This window comes from Adiantum capillus-veneris, chromosome 23 (assembly GCF_014529385.1).
Source record: "Adiantum capillus-veneris isolate H3 chromosome 23, ASM1452938v2, whole genome shotgun sequence".
Taxonomy (NCBI): domain Eukaryota; kingdom Viridiplantae; phylum Streptophyta; class Polypodiopsida; order Polypodiales; family Pteridaceae; genus Adiantum; species Adiantum capillus-veneris.
This window is the reverse complement of record NC_140953.1, coordinates 45,435,545-45,454,242: the sequence shown is the minus strand read 5'-3', so window position 1 is coordinate 45,454,242 and position 18,698 is coordinate 45,435,545. Positions and strand designations below refer to the sequence as shown.

Below are 18,698 nucleotides of genomic sequence, written 5' to 3'. Positions count from 1 at the left end.
ACTCCTACTTAATATTGACGAGTCGCATTTACTGTCTAGATGATGGGCTTAAAGGAAGGCACACACAATTATCTCATTCATATTGAGTAGTTTGTGGAGCACATATGTACCAAGATCCCATTACAAGACTAATGGTTGAGACATTTCGTCTCCTCTTCAACGTTGGCTTCCTTGAGCTGATGAAAGACACAAGCTGGAAGCTGATAAACTTCAATAAAAACATCAATAGAAGGCAAATTGCTAAATGCAACTTGATCGTCGTACTACGAACAGGAGAGAAAAAAAGAAACAAAGCCTCGTTGTTTTATTACTGAAAAGCTTGTACATGAAAGCCACAATACAGCACAGCATTATGTGACGTTTGAGAAACAGTAAGACCTCTCCACATATATATACACATTGCTAAGCGAGTCTATAGCAGCTGTTTGAAGCAATGCACCAATCTGATTTGAGCAAAGGCTATTGGAGAATAGCATCAGCTTGATTGAAAACCTTTGATGTTTCACCAAGCTAAGTCGATTTACACCATAAGAACAGAATATCCGTAAATAGTCACCACAGAGCAGTACATTTTAGTCATTCAAATCTGATGTATGGGCCGAATAGAATCGAACCCATAATGAGTATGCATGGCCAGTTATCAAAAGGAGAGAGCATTTCCACGTACTAGTCAAGGCCATATACCGGAAGGAGAGGACATTACCATGTTATAGCCTGAAGGCTTTTAAGTCTGATTCTCCGGGGATACCTGCGCTGGAGAACTCACCTTTCTCGAACTGCCAGAGTCCTTCACTCCCCTTGCTAGGAATGGAAACTGCTTCCGAGATAAGGATCTCTGGAAAAAACCCTTTTCTCGAACATCACTTCCTCCTTTTCCTGGCTGTCTGGAGGAATTCAACTTTGAACTCGATAAAGATCTTTTCCACAGCTGCGGCCCAAACTTCGGAAATTTCGTCTTCAGTGATATATTTCCAACCTTCACACTCTCGACGCCAGCAGACGACGTTGCCTTCCCAGAGGCATCCTTATATTGATCACACTGAGGACAAGGAGGATCATGCTTGAGCGTTTCTGGGACATCCTTCTCAAGGCAATCGGCATGAAAAACGTGGCCACAAGCAAGGACACCAATCACTGGCAAGTCTCTGTTTCCTACCAGCATTCTCTGGGAGCTCCAAGGCGACTTATGCCGCAACAACCTCGAGCAAATGCCACAGATCTGCCCATCTCCTCGCAATTCAGGAGACTGACGACGAGGGCTCGGTAAAGAAGAGACCCGTATCCTTTCCAAAGAGGAGGAAAACCCTTCGTCAGCAGTTTCTGTTGTGTTCATAGCATCTGGGTTGTCCAACAGCCCAAAGCCTTCTCTCTGAGAAAAAGCCACAAGTTGAGAGAATGCTTGCATGGACCAGTCCATACCACCAGCTTGCTGACCCGATCCTTGCAGCCAAGGACCCCCTCCTTCTAGGGCAGCATTCTGAAGGGACATTCGACTATCTGATTTTTGTCTACAGAAAAAACCTCTTGGACCTTTCTTGGATAGAGAATAGGTCCCACTGTGATTTCGGTGAAATAAAGATCGACGAGCATTTGATGACGATGACTCTCTCGAACATCCAAAGGGATCGAAAAGAGTGGAGGCCCTTGACTGCAGATGTCCCTGAAAAAGGATTCAAACCCCCTACAATCATGAACAGAAAAAGGCAATGACTGTGAGGAAAACTGTTGACAATTGTCAAGTTAAAATGTACCTCTCTGGAAAAGAGCTGATCTGGTGTCCTCGTAACAGAATCTGCAGTCAAATAACAAGTGTGAAAATCAAGCTAGGAAAAAAAAAAGATAAAAGACAAGATAATAAATTTACAGGTACATAGTTTTATTTTCACTAACTAGTTCAGAGAACAATAGTTTTTTTTTGCGAACACATTCAATATTTGTCAAAAGTTGGCCTTCCAGAGTAAATTTTTAATCCATGCAAAATTCTCATTAAGAGTGAGCCTTACGTAAATGTTTTGAAAGGCACAAAATAAACAGGTAGCGGTTGTTTGTGTTGTCTGCTAAATTGTGGCTACCCTCAAGTGAATGACCCGCTACCACATGGACAACACTCACATAGTGGTAGAAAAGTGTTGTATTGTTTCCAAGCTAAAAACTCGACCTTCTTAGGGCTTATAGATACCCCTAGCTCGTCCACTAGTACTTGTCTGATCAAAAAGGCTGCAGATCAAGTATAGCTGTGCAATCCAGTCACAGTTCTGTTCACAATTCCAATCTTCTTTGGTGATCACATGTAAATTGATCTTTTAACTTCTTTAACCAAACCCTAATACCTATTAGAAGCCTTAGTGTCGTTAATCAACTTAACTCTGAACAATTGTCGCATTTCAACACATGGGTTCGATGTGCCACGAGGACATGCTACTACGAACTAGAGCTAACCCGTCTCAACGATGAAAGCCTCCTATGGGATCGTGTGGGGGTACTGTGTGAGCCAGTTCACAAGACCAACACGTCTAGACAGGTTCATTAGGACCACAGTTGCACGTAACACTTCGGGACTACGGTAGCCAAATCAAAACACATGATTCTATATATCCGTGTGCATAGCATCAGTCAATCAGCAAACAACACGCATTCAGCATTGGTCAAACCTGAAATTCCGGTCAAAAAGTACTTCTACCCCTTTTGTCTTTTTTGAATCTCTAGATGCATCATGCTTCTCTTGAATCTTGAAGCCCTTCAATGGAAAAGGAAAAGAATCTGCAAATTTGGCTCCTTCTCCAAGGGATCAATCGTATTTTTTATTGCAGAGTCTGATCACTGCAGACGTGTGGCCAATCACTCCCTAGAAAGGTGGTCCATGCCAGTCTCTTTGTCAGAGCCAAAATCCTCTTTGCCGTGATCAGATTTCCTCTCCTTTTCATGTATTGTACTCGCATCTGTAATCATCTGTGTGGCACTAGGAACATCTGAGTGACCTCAAGGTCTTGGACTAACTTGATTGAGTTTTGAAGATCCCGGCTGAGGGGCCTAAAACCTAGAAGAAGAAGAAGAAACAAAAGAAATTCCAACCTATGAAGTTCGACTGTCAGGAGCAGCGGAATTGAATATGGTAAAGATCTAGGTTTTACACTTCCACAAAGCCTTTACTTCTTTTCCTTGCGTTAGTGATTCCTTTTAAGCTTGAATGATGGTTCCTTTTACCTTTCCCTGAAAAGAGGGAATGAGAGAAAGCGGTAGAGATGTGTAGAGGGGAGAGAGAGAGAGAGAGAGAGAGAGAGAGAGAGAGAGAAGAGGAGAATGACACTCAATGGGGTCCCAACCAACCCTGTCAAGGCCCCCCCACACCGTTGTCAATGTGGTATTTGCTTTGGATTTCATGCACCTTTGGATCCTTTTCGATGTGGAATTGTGCATGGCCACCAAGGGGTAGATCTGGGGCTGAGTTGCGCTCCCGATGTGAGAGGAATGCACGGCTAGGAGTTGGCTGCAAAAACACATATCTATGACGTAAAATGCAACAGATCTCTCGAGTAAAGCAGGGCTGAAAACGCAAATCTCCATGACAGCGATGATGGCACTTAATGCTGGAGAGGGAATGGCTGAGGGGAGGCTCAATGGGCTGCCGAAGGACCGGACCGCATCTAGGAGAAGCTAGTGTTAGCAAATCTCGCACAATCGGACGATAGACTCGGCTGAAAACTGAAAACGTTGGCTAATCTGCAAATAGCGCTAGGTAGAAATCTGTAAAATGCTAGGGCTGGGGATGACTTGCAGAAAACGCTAGCAGATCTTTGAGCAAAACGCTGGGGTTTCTCTGCTCGCTACTAGCGCTACCTTCATCTGTTGAAAACGCTAGCTATTGGGTCCCTTTATAGGCCATGAATTGGGCTTATGAACTTCCTTAGGCTTAGGTAGGGCAAATTGTCCACCATACCCCACAAATAAATCATTAAAATGATTTATTAATAAGTTTGGCCAGAGGGTTCAGTTTTGCGCAAAGCTGTCGCACATTTGCCCACTCAAGAATCCGATTCATGCGGGGAATGGCTTGTTGGATTCCTATAACCTAAAACTACATGCATGTCATGCCAAATGCCCACCATAGTGTAATCAAAAATGCGTGTACAACCATTTATGCAAGAGGGTTCCAAAACTGGAAAACCTAATCTAATGGATTCGTCCCGACATGCAAGTCCTCCGAACACGCTCACAAAATTGCCAGTACTAATCCTCCTAGGATTCTAGACACTCCTATCTAGGAAGAAGGGAAAAACTGGCTCTGGAAGTTGATGAAGCATGTCTACGTGGCACACAAAGCTATGTACACGTGACATCCCCTCCTGCTTAAGGTGAGGTACCGGTACCGAACTCCATGGACGCCATAAGATGGTCTCGAATAAAGTTACTTCTAGATGATGTCCTCCACGGTGACTTTTGAGAGAGAGGCAAGCTCCCGTGGGTGATGTGGAAATGTCCAAAACATAAGGATGGTGATGATGAGTCTACTCGCAAACAATGGACTGCCTCTTGGATCACCAATGCCCTTGTTGGTTAAAACTCTATCAGTAAAAACTTCAATTTAGAACTAAGAGCGAATTGTTGTTGATCTTAATCCGTCTGGAACATCACCAGAGACTCGGTGCCTAACGAAAAAAGTTTCTATCCTTTGATTGTTTTTGCAAGCGTAATCGAGGGCGATTATAATTCTTTCAAGAGGGGGGAATGTCAAAAGTGATGATGTGGTATGACCAATTGGAAGAGAAATGGCCGAGTGGACAAGAGAAACTAAACTGGTCAACTCGAAAAACTTTCAGAGCATAGGTCATGCAGCCTAAAACCCTAAAAATCCAAAGCTAGAACCCTAAAAGTGTTTTCCGTAAACCGCATTTACACGCTAACGTGGCACACTGTACGGATACCCGGATTTTGCGTTGATGTGCTGACGTGGTATGGTGTACGCATTTTTGCAAATCACGCTGGCTGATTTCAACGCTAGCTTTTAGGGCATATGCTTTTGGGGTCTAGTGCTTTTGAACTAGTTGCTTTTAGGGCTCTGCTTTTGGGCATCCCTAGTATTGTTTACAAGGACCCTTGGGGCCTCATTTTGCCGAGCATCTAGATGCAAAGTTTGAGAGCAGAGGACCCTCAGGAGTTGTACTTTGCTGTGAGCAATAATAAAGAATATCGAAAGGGACGTCAGTCTTTCTTCTAGGCACGGAACTCCGTCATGCCATGTCAACTCTCTCTCTCTATCTAAGTAGTTCAAAGATTTTAAAGTTTCTGTTTGTGTGTTGCTATTGATTTCTCAAGGGAAATTGTCCCCCCTCCTGCCAACTAGCCACTGGCCTCAAAGGGCTAGCCACTGAGACACCCAAGAGAGGGTGCCCCCTGCTGGGGTTCATCTGTATACATCTGGAGGTGACCCCTTGCACCATATATAGCCCTTGCCCTTAGCTGCCCGACCCAGCTCTCAGCCGCCATGACCCTCCATAAATCCCATAAGTAAGAATAAATAGCAGAAAAGGGTTTGCTAGCTACTAGGGCTCTTGAAGGGCACTGGAGTCCAAGGGGCAGAGGAAATACCATGACAAGTCACTATAGGCAATTTTTTTCTTATTTGATGTGTTAAATTTTGTCGAGCAAATTCACTTCGAGAAAACCCTTGCTCCCATTATTATAAACGCAACTACTTCATTGCCAGAGTTCTCTCTCTCTCTCTCTCTCTCTCTCTCTCTCTCTCTCTCTCTCTGTGTGTGTGTGTGTGTGTGTGTGTGTGTGTGTGTGTGTGTGTGTGTGTGTGTGTTCATTCATTGTGTGCACAACTAATTTAGTAAACTAGGAACAAATTAAGACATTCACTTGGGATAAACCTCATTTGAGGTTTACCCTACTCCACTTCATGTAAGAGACTATTTTCTTGTTAAAAGGCTATAATGATGCTTTCTCGATTAGATCCATGAAGTAAGTCCAAGTTGCAACCACATGGTGGCCATCCTGAAGACATTTTATCCACTAACTCAATCAAGCAAAGTGATCACAAGCTTTTGTTTTATCATCAGTACTGTTTTTAGAATCAATATATACTTAATCAACACACACCCCCAAAAACACATGAACATATATTAATACAAAAATCTACGTGCCACATCAATGTTGACTAAATACAAACACAAAATGTTGACTAGATATACCACCCATCATGAGATAGAACTTCCTTGCATGTGTCTTTTCAAAGATCCAAACTCAATAACTACTTGAATAAGAGTAGAGTCAAATTCGAAGCACATTATGTGCTCTCTCTACATCATGTGCCAGATGCCCTACTTGTAACTCTGGGTGCACTAAATCCTTCTATATATAGAATTCATCAAATATAAAATGCATATATAATCAAAGAGGCTTCCAAAAAAATTCGTAGAAGAGTGGTAAAAAAAATGAAATCCCTTTGTCTCATTACATCGAAATAGGCCTTTTTGTTGCAAAGCTAATGCTTATAGATCAAAAGGAAAGGCTGCAATGCTAACGCTATCACTTTTTGTATTCAGCTATATATATATATATATATATATATATATATAGTGTGCTACTAGTTGGTGGGCGACGATGTTGATGATGACATGGTAGCTCAGTGGGCATTCACACAGGGTTCCTATAAGGGGCCCCTCTTTTTATTGAGGGCATGTGGTGCTTTTACTTGGAAACCAGTAGTGTCGACGCTGCGGCTCCCATAAGGGGTGTGTTCCCATGATGGGGTGACATGCCGAGAATTTTGGAAAAGGACAAGTTCATGCAGATACATGCTAAAAGAACCGTTAGTGGTGATCGATAAAAATAGAAATTGACAGAAATAGGTAACTCACCCTATAAGGGCCCGTTTTTTTGACATTTTTGGGGTTTTTTGAGAGGGAGTTCTTGGAGAAGAACAAAGGAGAGAATCTATAGGAGAAGATCGAGGTTAGAAAAGAGATTGGAGGAGCATTGTTCCAACTTTTTTATTGAATCAAGTGCCCATCCCCCCTAGTGTTGTCAATCCTCTCCCCCTTCTGCTCTCTATGGTATGCTCTTTGTTGCATGATGGTACTGGTGTGTGTGTGTGAGTGGTCCCTTGGGTCGTGTTTTGCATGGTGTGAAGAGTGAGCAAGAGAGAAGCATTGTGTGGAGTTTGTGTATGTGATAGAATCCATGCCAATAGTGTGGCTTGAGATTCATCAAAGTGTGGATGGGTTTGTTGCTTCAATGATTTAGAGTTTGTGTGGAGCAACCATGTTGTTCTAGTTTGAACTTGTATGGATTGGGGTGTTGTGATCATCATGGCTATAGAGAGGCAATCTGCTAGCGTTTCTGGGTGTGTTTGCATTCCTCCTCTCCATCTTTTGGTGCCCCCACTGAGGAGATGCCAATTGCTTCTATTTGAAGGTGAAATCATGGTTTTGGAGCTGCTCGATGTGCAGCTTTTGAAGAGCATGTGTTGTTAAAGAAGATGTGATCGGGTTTTCCAATTCTCACTGGGATTGAAGATGAGGAAACCTGGATGCAGGATTACGGGCTATTTATGCTAGAGAGCATATTGTCAAGAAATGAAGGCGTGGTTCAAGTTTTTCCTCTCTTGGTTTGTGGTAAAGCCAAGAGATGGTACGACGGGTTATGAGATGAAGAAAATATGGATTGAAATTTTTTTGGAAGCGGCCTTTCAATGCAAGTATGTACCAAATGTGCAGCTACATGAAATAAAGCGAAAGTTAGATGGATTAAAGCAAAGCTTAGATGGTGATCTTTTAGCATTCGAGTGGGAATTTGAAGCTTTTTGGGGATAGCTTGTAGAGGTAAATACTGCAAATAATGTTGATTTTTAAAAATTGAGCAAGTTCATGGGTTTCCAGCATGAGGATGTTCAAGATAAGGTCAAACCAAAAGGGCCCATGATGTTTGCGGAAACCGTTAATTTGGCAAGATACTGAATTGTCTGTCAAATGGTGCCAAAGCTAGTTGAGGCAGTGGAAGTAAAGACGAAGCCGATGCTAGAGAACATGCCGATGCGATAGAAACCATTGGTTCTATTGTTGCAAAGAGATGGAGTGGTTTCTATGCCCAAGATGCTAGCTAGGGATGTTCCTACTGTGAAAAAAGTGGAAGCGGTTTTAGATAGGATAGAAGATGCACAGACAATTCCCGGTAGGATTGATCAAGCTCCATTGATGTGTGCTAGAGATCAGAAAGTGAGGTTTGTAAATGAGGTTAAAGTAGTGAAGGTAGAGGAAATCCTTGATCTTGAAACAGAAGAGGAAGTGGAAACAGACTTTAGTAGTTCTATTGATGCAGATATAACTTGGGAAGCCGATTCATTCCAGGAAAGGTATGAGGAATTTGATCTTTTGCATGTGGGTGAAGATTTGAAAGATGTATTTGAGGAGCAAGAAGATGTGCCAATCGATGTGCTTAATAAATGCCAAGTAGAGGAATATGGGCCTATAGGAGAAGACATCCAAGTGAAGAGGGTGTGCGGTGCCATGTTGATGGCTATGCTTATGAAGGTTTCTATGGAATGTGCCATAGTGGTGCAGCAGGTACGGAAATCTGCCATGAAAGATAAGAGCACTCTTGACTATGGAAGGAGGGTAGATGGATGGTGCAGTTGAGGATGAGTTTCTCTCTTTTTTGTCTGAGAATGTAGTGATGGAGCAGGTGCTTGAAGGATAGGAAGGTAAAGTCAAAATGCAAGGGATGATGGTTGAGCCGTCTAGCCTACTTTTCATGAAAGGGCTTGATGATTCTAGTGTTGAGGGTGCTACAAGTATGGAGGCAAGTCTGAAGCTGATGATGGTAGATGAGCCAATGGTGGAGGAGTTTCCAATGTAGCAGGTGGGTTCTATGGTAGATAAAGAGGAACCCTAGGTTTTGGCCTCATCCAATCTTTCCAAAGAGGTATGAGAGTCCTGGTTGAAACAATGTATGCTTGTGAGTGCAATTGTGCAATGGGTTATTGAGTCAGATACGGGGCTCTCTTGAGGGACACTCCGCTTTATACGATCGGGAAGGAGGGTTAGGTGTGTTTATGGAGCAGGATGGCATGCATAGCAGTGCTGTGTTTGAAGCACGATAGAGGCAAGGTGATGCTTGGAGTGGTGCAAGAATGTTATGGGCTTATTGTGTGCATGGATGGCTACGTGATTGGGTGCGACACTATTGAGAGTTATTGCAAATGGGTGGTTGTGCTCAAAGCCAAGTGTTTGAACTAGGCGGTTCAACTAAGCAGGGGGTTGGGCAACCCACTTGAGGATTGGGAGTAAAAAGTAGAAGTGGGGCTTTGTACATATGGTAGTTTTTTTAAATTTGCTCACGATGCTCTTTAGTTTTGTGGTTTCTAGGTGAATAAAGGCTTTTTTTTATTGAACATGAATGTTCAACACGGGGGTTGGGAAATGATGGTGCAACTAAAGTTGGTTGATGTTATGAAGGGTGCAATGTAGGGCTATGAGGTCTCTGAGGGACATGCCAAAGCGGTTAGGCAGCTATGAAGATCAAGGGCAAGCAAGGAGCAGTAAATATGTATGCTTTATGTGGTTTTCAAGGCTAGAGTGCTCTACTATGGTGCCTGCCATAGGTGGATGGTTGAAGTGTTCAAAGTGCAAAAATGGGAGTGCTAAAGGTGGCCCCTAGTGTGATATATTTTATGGTCCAAACGGCCCCTCAATTGGAGCTACAGTGTGAAAGTTATGGCGGTTTGAAGTTCAAAGGGACTTGTAGATCCTTGACAAATTGGACACTTGCAGATGATTTTTAGGGATAAAGTGAATGAATAAGACTAAAGTTCTCAACTTATAGTGCATGTCGATCTTTTCAAATCAAAAATCAAAGTTTAAATGGCCAAGATATGAGTAGTTGAAGTTTCACCGGGGGCCATTTATGTGCTAGATTGACTACCTCAATAGGTGTGCCATCAGGGATTTTCTCAGCCTCGCCAAGGTTTTCATGGATGCTATGCAGCATGTGAAGGCTATAGGAGTTACAAGGTGAAGATCCAGAGGAGCAAAATACTATTACCATACATATGTGGTAGTGATGTGTGTGAACACACTTAGGACAGCCACGACATTTTTTCCATCACTAGGAGGTTTTACCCCCCTCTAGTAGATTGAGTTGTTTGCATTATTGGACTTAAAGCTACATCCTTGAATTTTACTTTGTGATATTCAACCTCTTTCCTGGGTTGTATGTGCATCTTTGATTCATTAAATATCACTTGTGAGCTACAATTAACTCTCCAAGATTTTGGGTGCCAAAAATGATAACCCATCTCTCCATTTGCACCATAAGCAATAAAGATACATTTGTGTGACTTAGGGTCCAGCGTCTTTTTAAGCTGAGAGAGAGAGAGAGAGAGAGAGAGAGAGAGAGAGAGAGAGCATATGAAAAATATACGTGGTCCACCCAAGCATGGGCCACGTCCACGGGATAGTAGCCATTGAATGGCTTTATGTTGGGATGCCAAGAGCTTTGACTCTCTAGCTACCTTTACACCTACATGCTTCAAACTTCAAAGTTCTCCCCCATTTCACTATTTGTATTGTGATTTTGCAGCCCGTCAAACTCACTCCATTTCTACTCTTGCCCTGTAGGAGCCCTCATCTACACCATTTGAGCTTGGCTCGCTCGATAGTGCTGCATCATCGTTACCCAACATCGACATACACGGCACTAGCTAGTCTGTTGTAGCCCTTCACCCAGTACGCCTTCTACTCACCTACTACCCAATCGAGCAAGCTCGACACCAACACCATACATCAAACTGTAGTGATGTCCATCATCAAACTACTCAAATTGCTACGGCACCTGCAATTTGTGTCCTGCTTGCAACTTGTTGCAATCGATGACAATCTCTCAGATCTGCGACAACTACTTGTCAATGCTCTGTCATTGCATATGTAGGCTATTATGCCTTATTGTATTTGGTTATTTCAAGGCCGCATTCCCATACTCATCATCCATGGCCCACATTGCCATCAAGGGCCAAAGCATTGCCCAAAGGCCAACTCCCACGGCAGCCCTTACTACCCTCTTGCCATAACCCATACACCCCTTTTTAACTTAAAAGGGTGCCAACCGAATTATTTCAACAACGCCAACTCAAAGGCAAATAAAATGGCCAACAAAAGCACTACATTTCAAAGGAGGTTTTGATAGGACTTCAAGCATTCTACCAAGGCTTCATATCCTTCGTGCTCACCAAAGTCCTCAATTTTTTTTTGTAATCATCAATTTCAAATTTTTTGAGCCTCAAAATATACCGCAAGTTTTGTGAAGTGGTGCTCCATATTAATGGAGAGTGACTTCACAAATACCTTTGTAACACCTTTTAAGGTTAGACACTGCCCAAATCACTCGGGTAAGACCTTCCTCTCACCACACACGAGAGTCACCATCATGGGAGAAAAGGGAATTGATAAATTCAACGACAATGGTTTTCACACGTGGTAGGAAAAAACCAAAGGCTGCTTAATGCAAAAACAATCATGGTCCGTCATTAAGCCGGCAAGTGGCAATGAAAGTGTAGAAATGCAACAAAGCTTAGCACAATTTGCATCAAAAGACGAGCAAGCTCTTGGCATTCTGCTCACCTCACTTGACAACAACTTTGTGCATTATTTGGATGACTGCACCAGTGCACATGAAGCATGGTTAATCTTAGAACATCATTTTGGCGTTATTGCCTAACATTTTAAAATTACATCAAAGATGCAACTATATGGATTGCTTATGGAGCGTGGAGAAGATGTGTCATCTCTTGTCAATAAGCTCAAAAGTATCTCCACAAAGGTGACATGTATAAAATACCCTGTAGATAATGAAGAACAAATTGTTGTGCTTCTCAAAGCTTTTCTTGATGCAAATTTTGGCCAAATTGTAACAGAGCTTAAAGAGAAAGACCCAATCCCTAAAATTGAAGATGTAATAAACTCTCTTCAAGAGCATGAAAAGAAACTCAAAGGCAATCGACAACCAACAAATAACGCTTTTATGGTCTCATCCAACCGCTACAATCAAAAATGCAAAAGGAACTTAAAGTGCACACACTGTGGCAGAACAAATCATCTTTGAAAGCATTGCTATGAAGTCAACCCTTTCCGCATTTGTGGCAACCATGCTACAAAGTACTGCAGGTTCAAAGATAAATCTTCATAGGTTACCAATCACAAAGAGCATTTCAAAGATTAAGCAAAAGCAACAATCAACCTTGCCACCACTGAAGATTCTGACGATAAGAACGACAACAATGTTGGCTTGGTATATGATGATATACTGTGAGCATTCTCTCTTATGTACCTTACCCTCTATTTGTGTCAGGGGAGGCTTGTGTGTGTGCCTACACCCTGTTATTTTGTGTGCCTACACCCTTTATGTCTAGGGGAGGTAGATTTGTGTTCAAGGGGAAGCTTGTGTTTTGTGTGTCTCACCCTTGAGTATTTTGAGGGGAGGATTGTGTGAGTGAAATGCAGCCAAAACCCACATAGGGAAGGATTGTTCGGATGCTCGATTTTGTTGCATCTCTTGTGTGAACAACCTCTTACAATCTTTGTGTAAAGCACAACCACTTGTATTTGTGTATAGGCAGATATATCTTGTGTTTGCTCATAGGCAGCCACATGCCCGTGTGTCAAAAGGTTGTCCTTTTGTATATGCCTATATAGAGGCACATTATGTTGAATAAAAGTAAGTCTATCATTTTGCAACTATACTCTATTGTATTGTGTGCCCAATATCAAGCCATAAGCTAACTCTATCTAATCATGCGTATGCCATGAATGGCACACTAACCTATCCACCATAATCTATCACTTTACACTTTAAACTTGAAGTAATTTACAAAGAGCTTAGAAGCCCTGAATGGTCACCTTTGCCCGATTCTCTCCCTAGCTCGCACGTTTTTCTTCTTTTTCATATGCATAAGAGGCCAAAAGGAGCCTCTATGGGCTACCCTCTCGCATGATGAGAGGCAACCGCCCATGTGTAGACGTATCCACCCTAAACCAACCACCGGCTATTGACTAGTGGCCATCACCACCGACCATTAACCACTGTCATATATATATATATATCGGTTTTGCAAGCGATCTCAAACTGCAGCTAACAACTTGTGTGTGTGCCTTGTATTTTTGTTGTTAGCAGACTCATAGGCAATTTTAAGAGTAAAAGTAACATTTTTGCTGACAACACTCCAAATTCAAAAATTGTAAAAAAATGAGTTGTACGGTGAAGCACCTGATGATGCAGAAGCAAAATCGCCCACATTGCCTTCCCGTGAAGCCCAATAGGATGCCCCAAAGCTACCAGGGGGACTACTACTGGATGAAACGCTATGATTATCTGTAAGGTCACGCTGGTGGTGATGATACAGCTCGTTGAAAACACTGCTTCCAGCATGGCTAGGGCTTCTACTAATTGAAGACGAAGAAGCTCCACATTGCGGAAGTCGCCTTTGTGAGGATGCCGTGGATGACAGGTCTGGCTGAGGGTGGTGCTGATTATGTTGATTAAGAGGATGAGGATGATGTTGATTGAGAGACGTGGGTTCCCATCGGGAAGAGAGAGGAGGCGAGTAGCCCCCGCTGCTGCCTCGCCATCGATGAAGAGGCTCAAGAGAGGAGCACCCATCACTCGCCCTTGTGGACGAGCATGACGCTCCATGTGGCCGAGAGGCCACACAACAAGCGGAACCCGTCTTGAAAAAATGTTATTGCTCTGATGATGTCTGCTGCCCCTCCCTTCTCCAAACGCTTCTGCAGCTGATGGGGCTCTCTCTCTCTCTCTCTCTCTCAAACCCACACCCACACGGGCGCGCGCGCGCGCACCTACCTCTGCGTATCTATCTCTTTGCAGACGAGCATTGCACCAGGAAAAGTAGTACCGAGAACAGCGCTCAGAGAAAGTCACTATGCGAAGCACGGCCCCTTTGACAGCAAAGGAAGACCAGACGAAGAAGACAACAACAGATGTCGCCCTTTGACAGCACCTCCGCTGTCTAGGGTTTACTCGTCGTCATCAGTCTTTCGTTGTTGCTGGTCATAAGTCCAATTTGATTTGATTACTACCATTGAAAGATGGAGCACTTAACTCCATTGCAGTGCATGCAAAGTCTCACTCCTCTAAAAGACTCCTCTAAAAGTGGCTCTAGTGCTTTACCTCTCAAACGCACAAAATTAGTGAGTTCAGCTTGCTAAGAGGACCCCACACGGAGGTAACTCCCCTCCAAAAGAGTTACTACCTCTCCCTTCCACTAAATGCACCTCTTTCTCAAAAGGGTGGAGTTCAAGTAAGCCTTCTTACATCAAGCTAGAGCTATTAATCCCAGAGATCATGTCCTCTTTAGAGTCAAACTCAGTTTACATAAGCTTCAGGATCCCAGCGCCACAATGGATCTTCCAAACTTGCAAATGATAAAGACCAATTTTGTTGAGAAAGTTTGGATAACATGTCATGAGAGTGATGTAATGGAATTGATATTTCTATTAATTATTGCAGCTCACAGGTGGAAAAGGCTTGCCCGAGCTAGGCCTATACATATGAAAATATATTTCATGTATTATTCAAGGGCTCTATATGAGCTTCGGCCATTTATGACCGGCCGGCCAGTTTGTACTCACAATTGACCATTTAAGAAATCTATAAAACAAATACATGCAAGAGGGAAATGGTCACTCTTGCACGTGGGGAGATTGCACCCAGTGTCTGTGTTGCCCTTCTCATCTCTCCTCTCTTCTCTCTCGTCGTGCCAGCATAGCACTCCGCTCTAGGAGGTGCGCTTGCACGTGCTCTCTCAATCTCTCTCGCTCTCTGTCTCTCTCTGTTCGTATATCTTGCGATCATGCGACCACGTGATTGTGCCAGGTATGCCGATTAGTCTGTTTTATGTTGTTTATTGTGTTATTTCGGGTATTTCGCAGGGCAGCCACGCTGCCGTTTGTAGCAGTGGTATCAGAGTGATGGCTACGTTCTCGGGCTTGCGACAACCAAAGCTATGGATATGATAAACCTCAAAGATAAGTCTTTTTTTCCATTTTTGTACATGAAATTACAATTACTTCACGATGCTTGCCTTAAGTACGGATTGCAAGTTGTCAATTTGTGTTTAGATAGAAAAGAGCATAACGGTGCATTGATGAATGATGCCGGCTACAGTATATTATTTACCTCGTTAGTAGAGAAGATTTGAAAAGGTAGTATACCTCACCCGCAATATAAGGCAATAGCATGCTCACAAACCATATAGTTGTGGACTAAATACATACAACAAATTTATATAGCTCCGTGCTACTAACTGTGCAAGGTTAAGGTTAGACGGAGGAGTAGCATAGCTTTAAGTTCATGGACAAGAAGAAGAAGAAGAAGCCCAAATCAACCATGGTTCATTTTTTTCTTTTTCGTTTTGCTTTTCGGCTATGCTCACTCTACTGTGTGGTCCCAAGTGATGACTCGGTTTCCTTAACAGTGGCAACTCAAAAGATGGCAGTCTCCACACGATGGTCGTCGACATCATGACAACGCCGAGAGCATTGCAGAGCACAAATCAGACATAGGCTTGGAAGCCATAAGTGGTAGAGGCCAAGCAGCATGCTCACCGTCGAACTCACCATTGAGCAACAGTAGGGCAACGTCACTCGGGTGTCGGTTTGAGTTAGCATGGCAGTTCTAGCAGCACGTTCCGCCATCTGATGACTTATTGGACAACGTCTGCAAAGCAGAGCTAACCCTGCCATGTGGCTTTGCATGGGGCCACCCATCAGACCCTTGCAGCTTTTGACGCCTTCCACGTCTAGTGCACACCATCCAATCACCATGCAGGCTTTTGGCGACTAGCCAGCCGTCCACCCTCTCTCTGTTTACTGAACCAACCCCCGCCTACACATAGTGATCCCGAAAGTGGGCAGCTTTGCACACCTCTGCATGCCGCAACAAAACTAACCTTGCCAACCCACACATGCTCACGGGCCATCATCCCGCTCTCCCTCTCTCTATTGCATGGCGGCACCAAGAGCATGCAATTGTTATCTCTCTCTCCCACTTAGGGCGCCCACAACCATTCACTCGACATGCAGAACACCGTTATTTTTCGACTCTTGTCCACTAGCTAGCAGTCATCCATCTTGGTCTGTGATTCCATCCCTCTATGATTACATTCCTACCACTAAATAGTGCCCACATAGCCCATCATCTCTCTCTTTCTCTCTCACCCCACTTCCATGCGTCCTACAGCAGCACACATACAGAGGAGACAGCTAGAGATCAGTAGAAAGAGTGTGGCGGACAGTCTCATAGGCTGGATCAAAATGCCGTTGACCTCTGTCGGCTACCTCCATACTTGTTTCCACTACATGTACAAATGAAGAGGATATTATGATTCAAACCTGCGCAATGTAAAGCTGAAGAGGACCCCATCTATGCTGCCTGCTATAGTTACAGTTCATGGTGAAAACTTTTGAAGTGGCAGCTTAGCTCAAGTCACTGCCATATGCGCGGGAGTTTCAACCCACAAAGGCTGAGTTGTTGGGTGCAAGAATTCTTATTTTTTGAGCTATCTTGATTCTGTGTGTCATGGAGAAAACATTCCATTTCTGGGATGCAGCGATGGCCGCATGTCTGAGCATCCGACCCTCAGCAAGTATCGCGTCAGCGATGTCATTTGCGAGCCCGCATGCTGATGAAGGAAGGCCTGCCTAATACTTTAACAGGAAGCCAAGATGAGGAATGCCGATCGAGAGGAAGAAGAGGCGGCAAGCCTGTCGGGGTTCACATGACCGAGATCACTACCACCGATCTACAGAGCGTGAGGGAGTTGGGCGGTGGTGTTGCTGCCATGGAAAGAGTGTAATGGGTTCATAATGGGAGTGCAGGTAACTTAACAAAACAAAACCTTTCCATTTGCCCCCCCTTAATAAATTGAATAACGAGTGGTTCCCACCCATCTTTTGCCCTATCAAGCTGTGGTAGCACACAAACTGCGCACCACTCCCATATACACACTTGACTTCATTTTATTTTAGTACTCACACATTGGCTTTGATCCAAAACAATTGTATCAGCTTTGTTTCATATGCAAGTTTCCCTTTTGAAGACGAGTAATATAAAATCTCATTTTTGATATCTCTCTTCCCCCTCCCACTATGACTCCTTTCGATGATAGACATTGAGGATACTCTTCGACGCCCACGACAATACTTTCTCCAATGCTGGAGACCCACGCACATTGTCGATGACAATATTGTTTTTCATCACAACTTTAGGCTATGGCTACTATGCTAATAAAATATCTCTATAACGTGACCAATATCTCTGATATATGTTGTTTTTAATAAGGGTTTTCTTCATATTCTCTTTATTTGGCATAAAGGTTGCCCTGCTAGATCAAATTTTCCCTTAGAGCTCAAAATACGAAACCGGAATTAAAAGTCATAAATAATTAAAATTTCCCTTTGCACTTGAATCCAATGGCTCGTGTAGCCCATAACTCTTGAACAAAATTTGGTTTGAAAACATAGCTATATAATAATATATTTATTTATTTATTTTATTTTTCTTGTAATGAATGCTCTCTTCTAGCACATATGATGGTGCCATTGTTCATAAAACTCTTTCCAGAAAAGCACGATAAGCTACCAACTAATTGCCTTCCTAAGAGAAAGGTAATAGACCGTGAAGTTAGTGGTACTTAACCGCTTGCATATTTCTAGAGTTTCTCATGAATATCGATGTTCCATACTTCAGTGGGTTGTGATTTTTAAACTCTACCGGTCTCAATGTAAACAATAATTTGCTTCTCATGACTCATGTTGCCTCTTAATATTTTGATACTATCCTGCCCTACATTGTCCCCAATTATCAAGTATAAACACAAAAATCTCTCTCTCATCTTTATTTGCAGGAGCATTACTTCCATAATGTAAGTTTATCCCCATTAGTATTGATGTAATGTAATTCGATTTTTGCTTTACTTGCTCTTCACATTGTCTTAAACGTTCCCTCATATGTCAGTCAAATTGTTGTTGCATATTACTCCATATTTTTTCATTTATTTGCTTATGTATCATATCACTCCCAACATTTCCAATACTACTTCTCAGAGGACTACGCTTACTGACGAATACTTACCTCTAAGCCCGAATTTGCAGCCAACTACTTTAGGAGACCTGCTTTTGACCTATCCTAACGTTCATACATCGAGTGTGGCCTCACTTTCTCTGAAGACGGATATCCACTGGTCATCCCAATCTTGCAAACCACCCTGTCAATTTAGATCACACCTCTATTATCCGCTGATTTGTCCTTCAAATTGTCTACTTTCATTCTCTTTTCTTGGCAAACAAACTTTGCATCAGATTTTTCCTTCATGGTGTTTCAAATGTTAATGCATTTAATCTGCAATTATTAGCGTCTTCTTAATTTAACAATCAATTGTTTTAAGTGCTTTCTTTTTTAGAAAATTTATGCAGACCATAATGCAAGGACGTCAGATAAGTAATCTCTTTACTTTATTTTGCAAACTCATTTTTACATCTTTCATACTAATCTCCTAACCATATTTTATCCAATTTTATGAAATTCTCTTACACTGCTAAGGTCATGCCCTCTAATTGTATCAAGAGAAATTTTTGTTCAGATGATTTGTCAATAAGCTATACAGCTACTCATGTGAGCTAAGATGC

General features: G+C 42.8%; 1 protein-coding gene across 1 annotated transcript; it reads right to left on the bottom strand.

Moving 5' to 3' along the window:
- Nucleotides 1-277: 277 nt before the first annotated feature.
- LOC147427729 (uncharacterized) lies at nucleotides 278-13,726 on the bottom strand. The gene is made up of 3 exons (XM_086497778.1): nucleotides 13,261-13,726; nucleotides 1,752-1,792; nucleotides 278-1,660 (listed from the first exon to the last, which is right to left on the bottom strand). Exon 3 carries the CDS (start codon nucleotides 1,487-1,489, stop codon nucleotides 725-727), a length of 765 nt encoding a protein of 254 aa, XP_086353904.1. The 5' UTR covers nucleotides 1,490-1,660; nucleotides 1,752-1,792; nucleotides 13,261-13,726; the 3' UTR covers nucleotides 278-724.
- Nucleotides 13,727-18,698: the final 4,972 nt, after the last annotated feature.

Excerpts from the sequence above, each read along its gene's own strand:
- LOC147427729 (XM_086497778.1), bottom strand. The coding sequence starts at position 1,489 with ATGTCCCTTCAGAATGCTGCCCTAGAAGGAGGGGGTCCTTGGCTGCAA.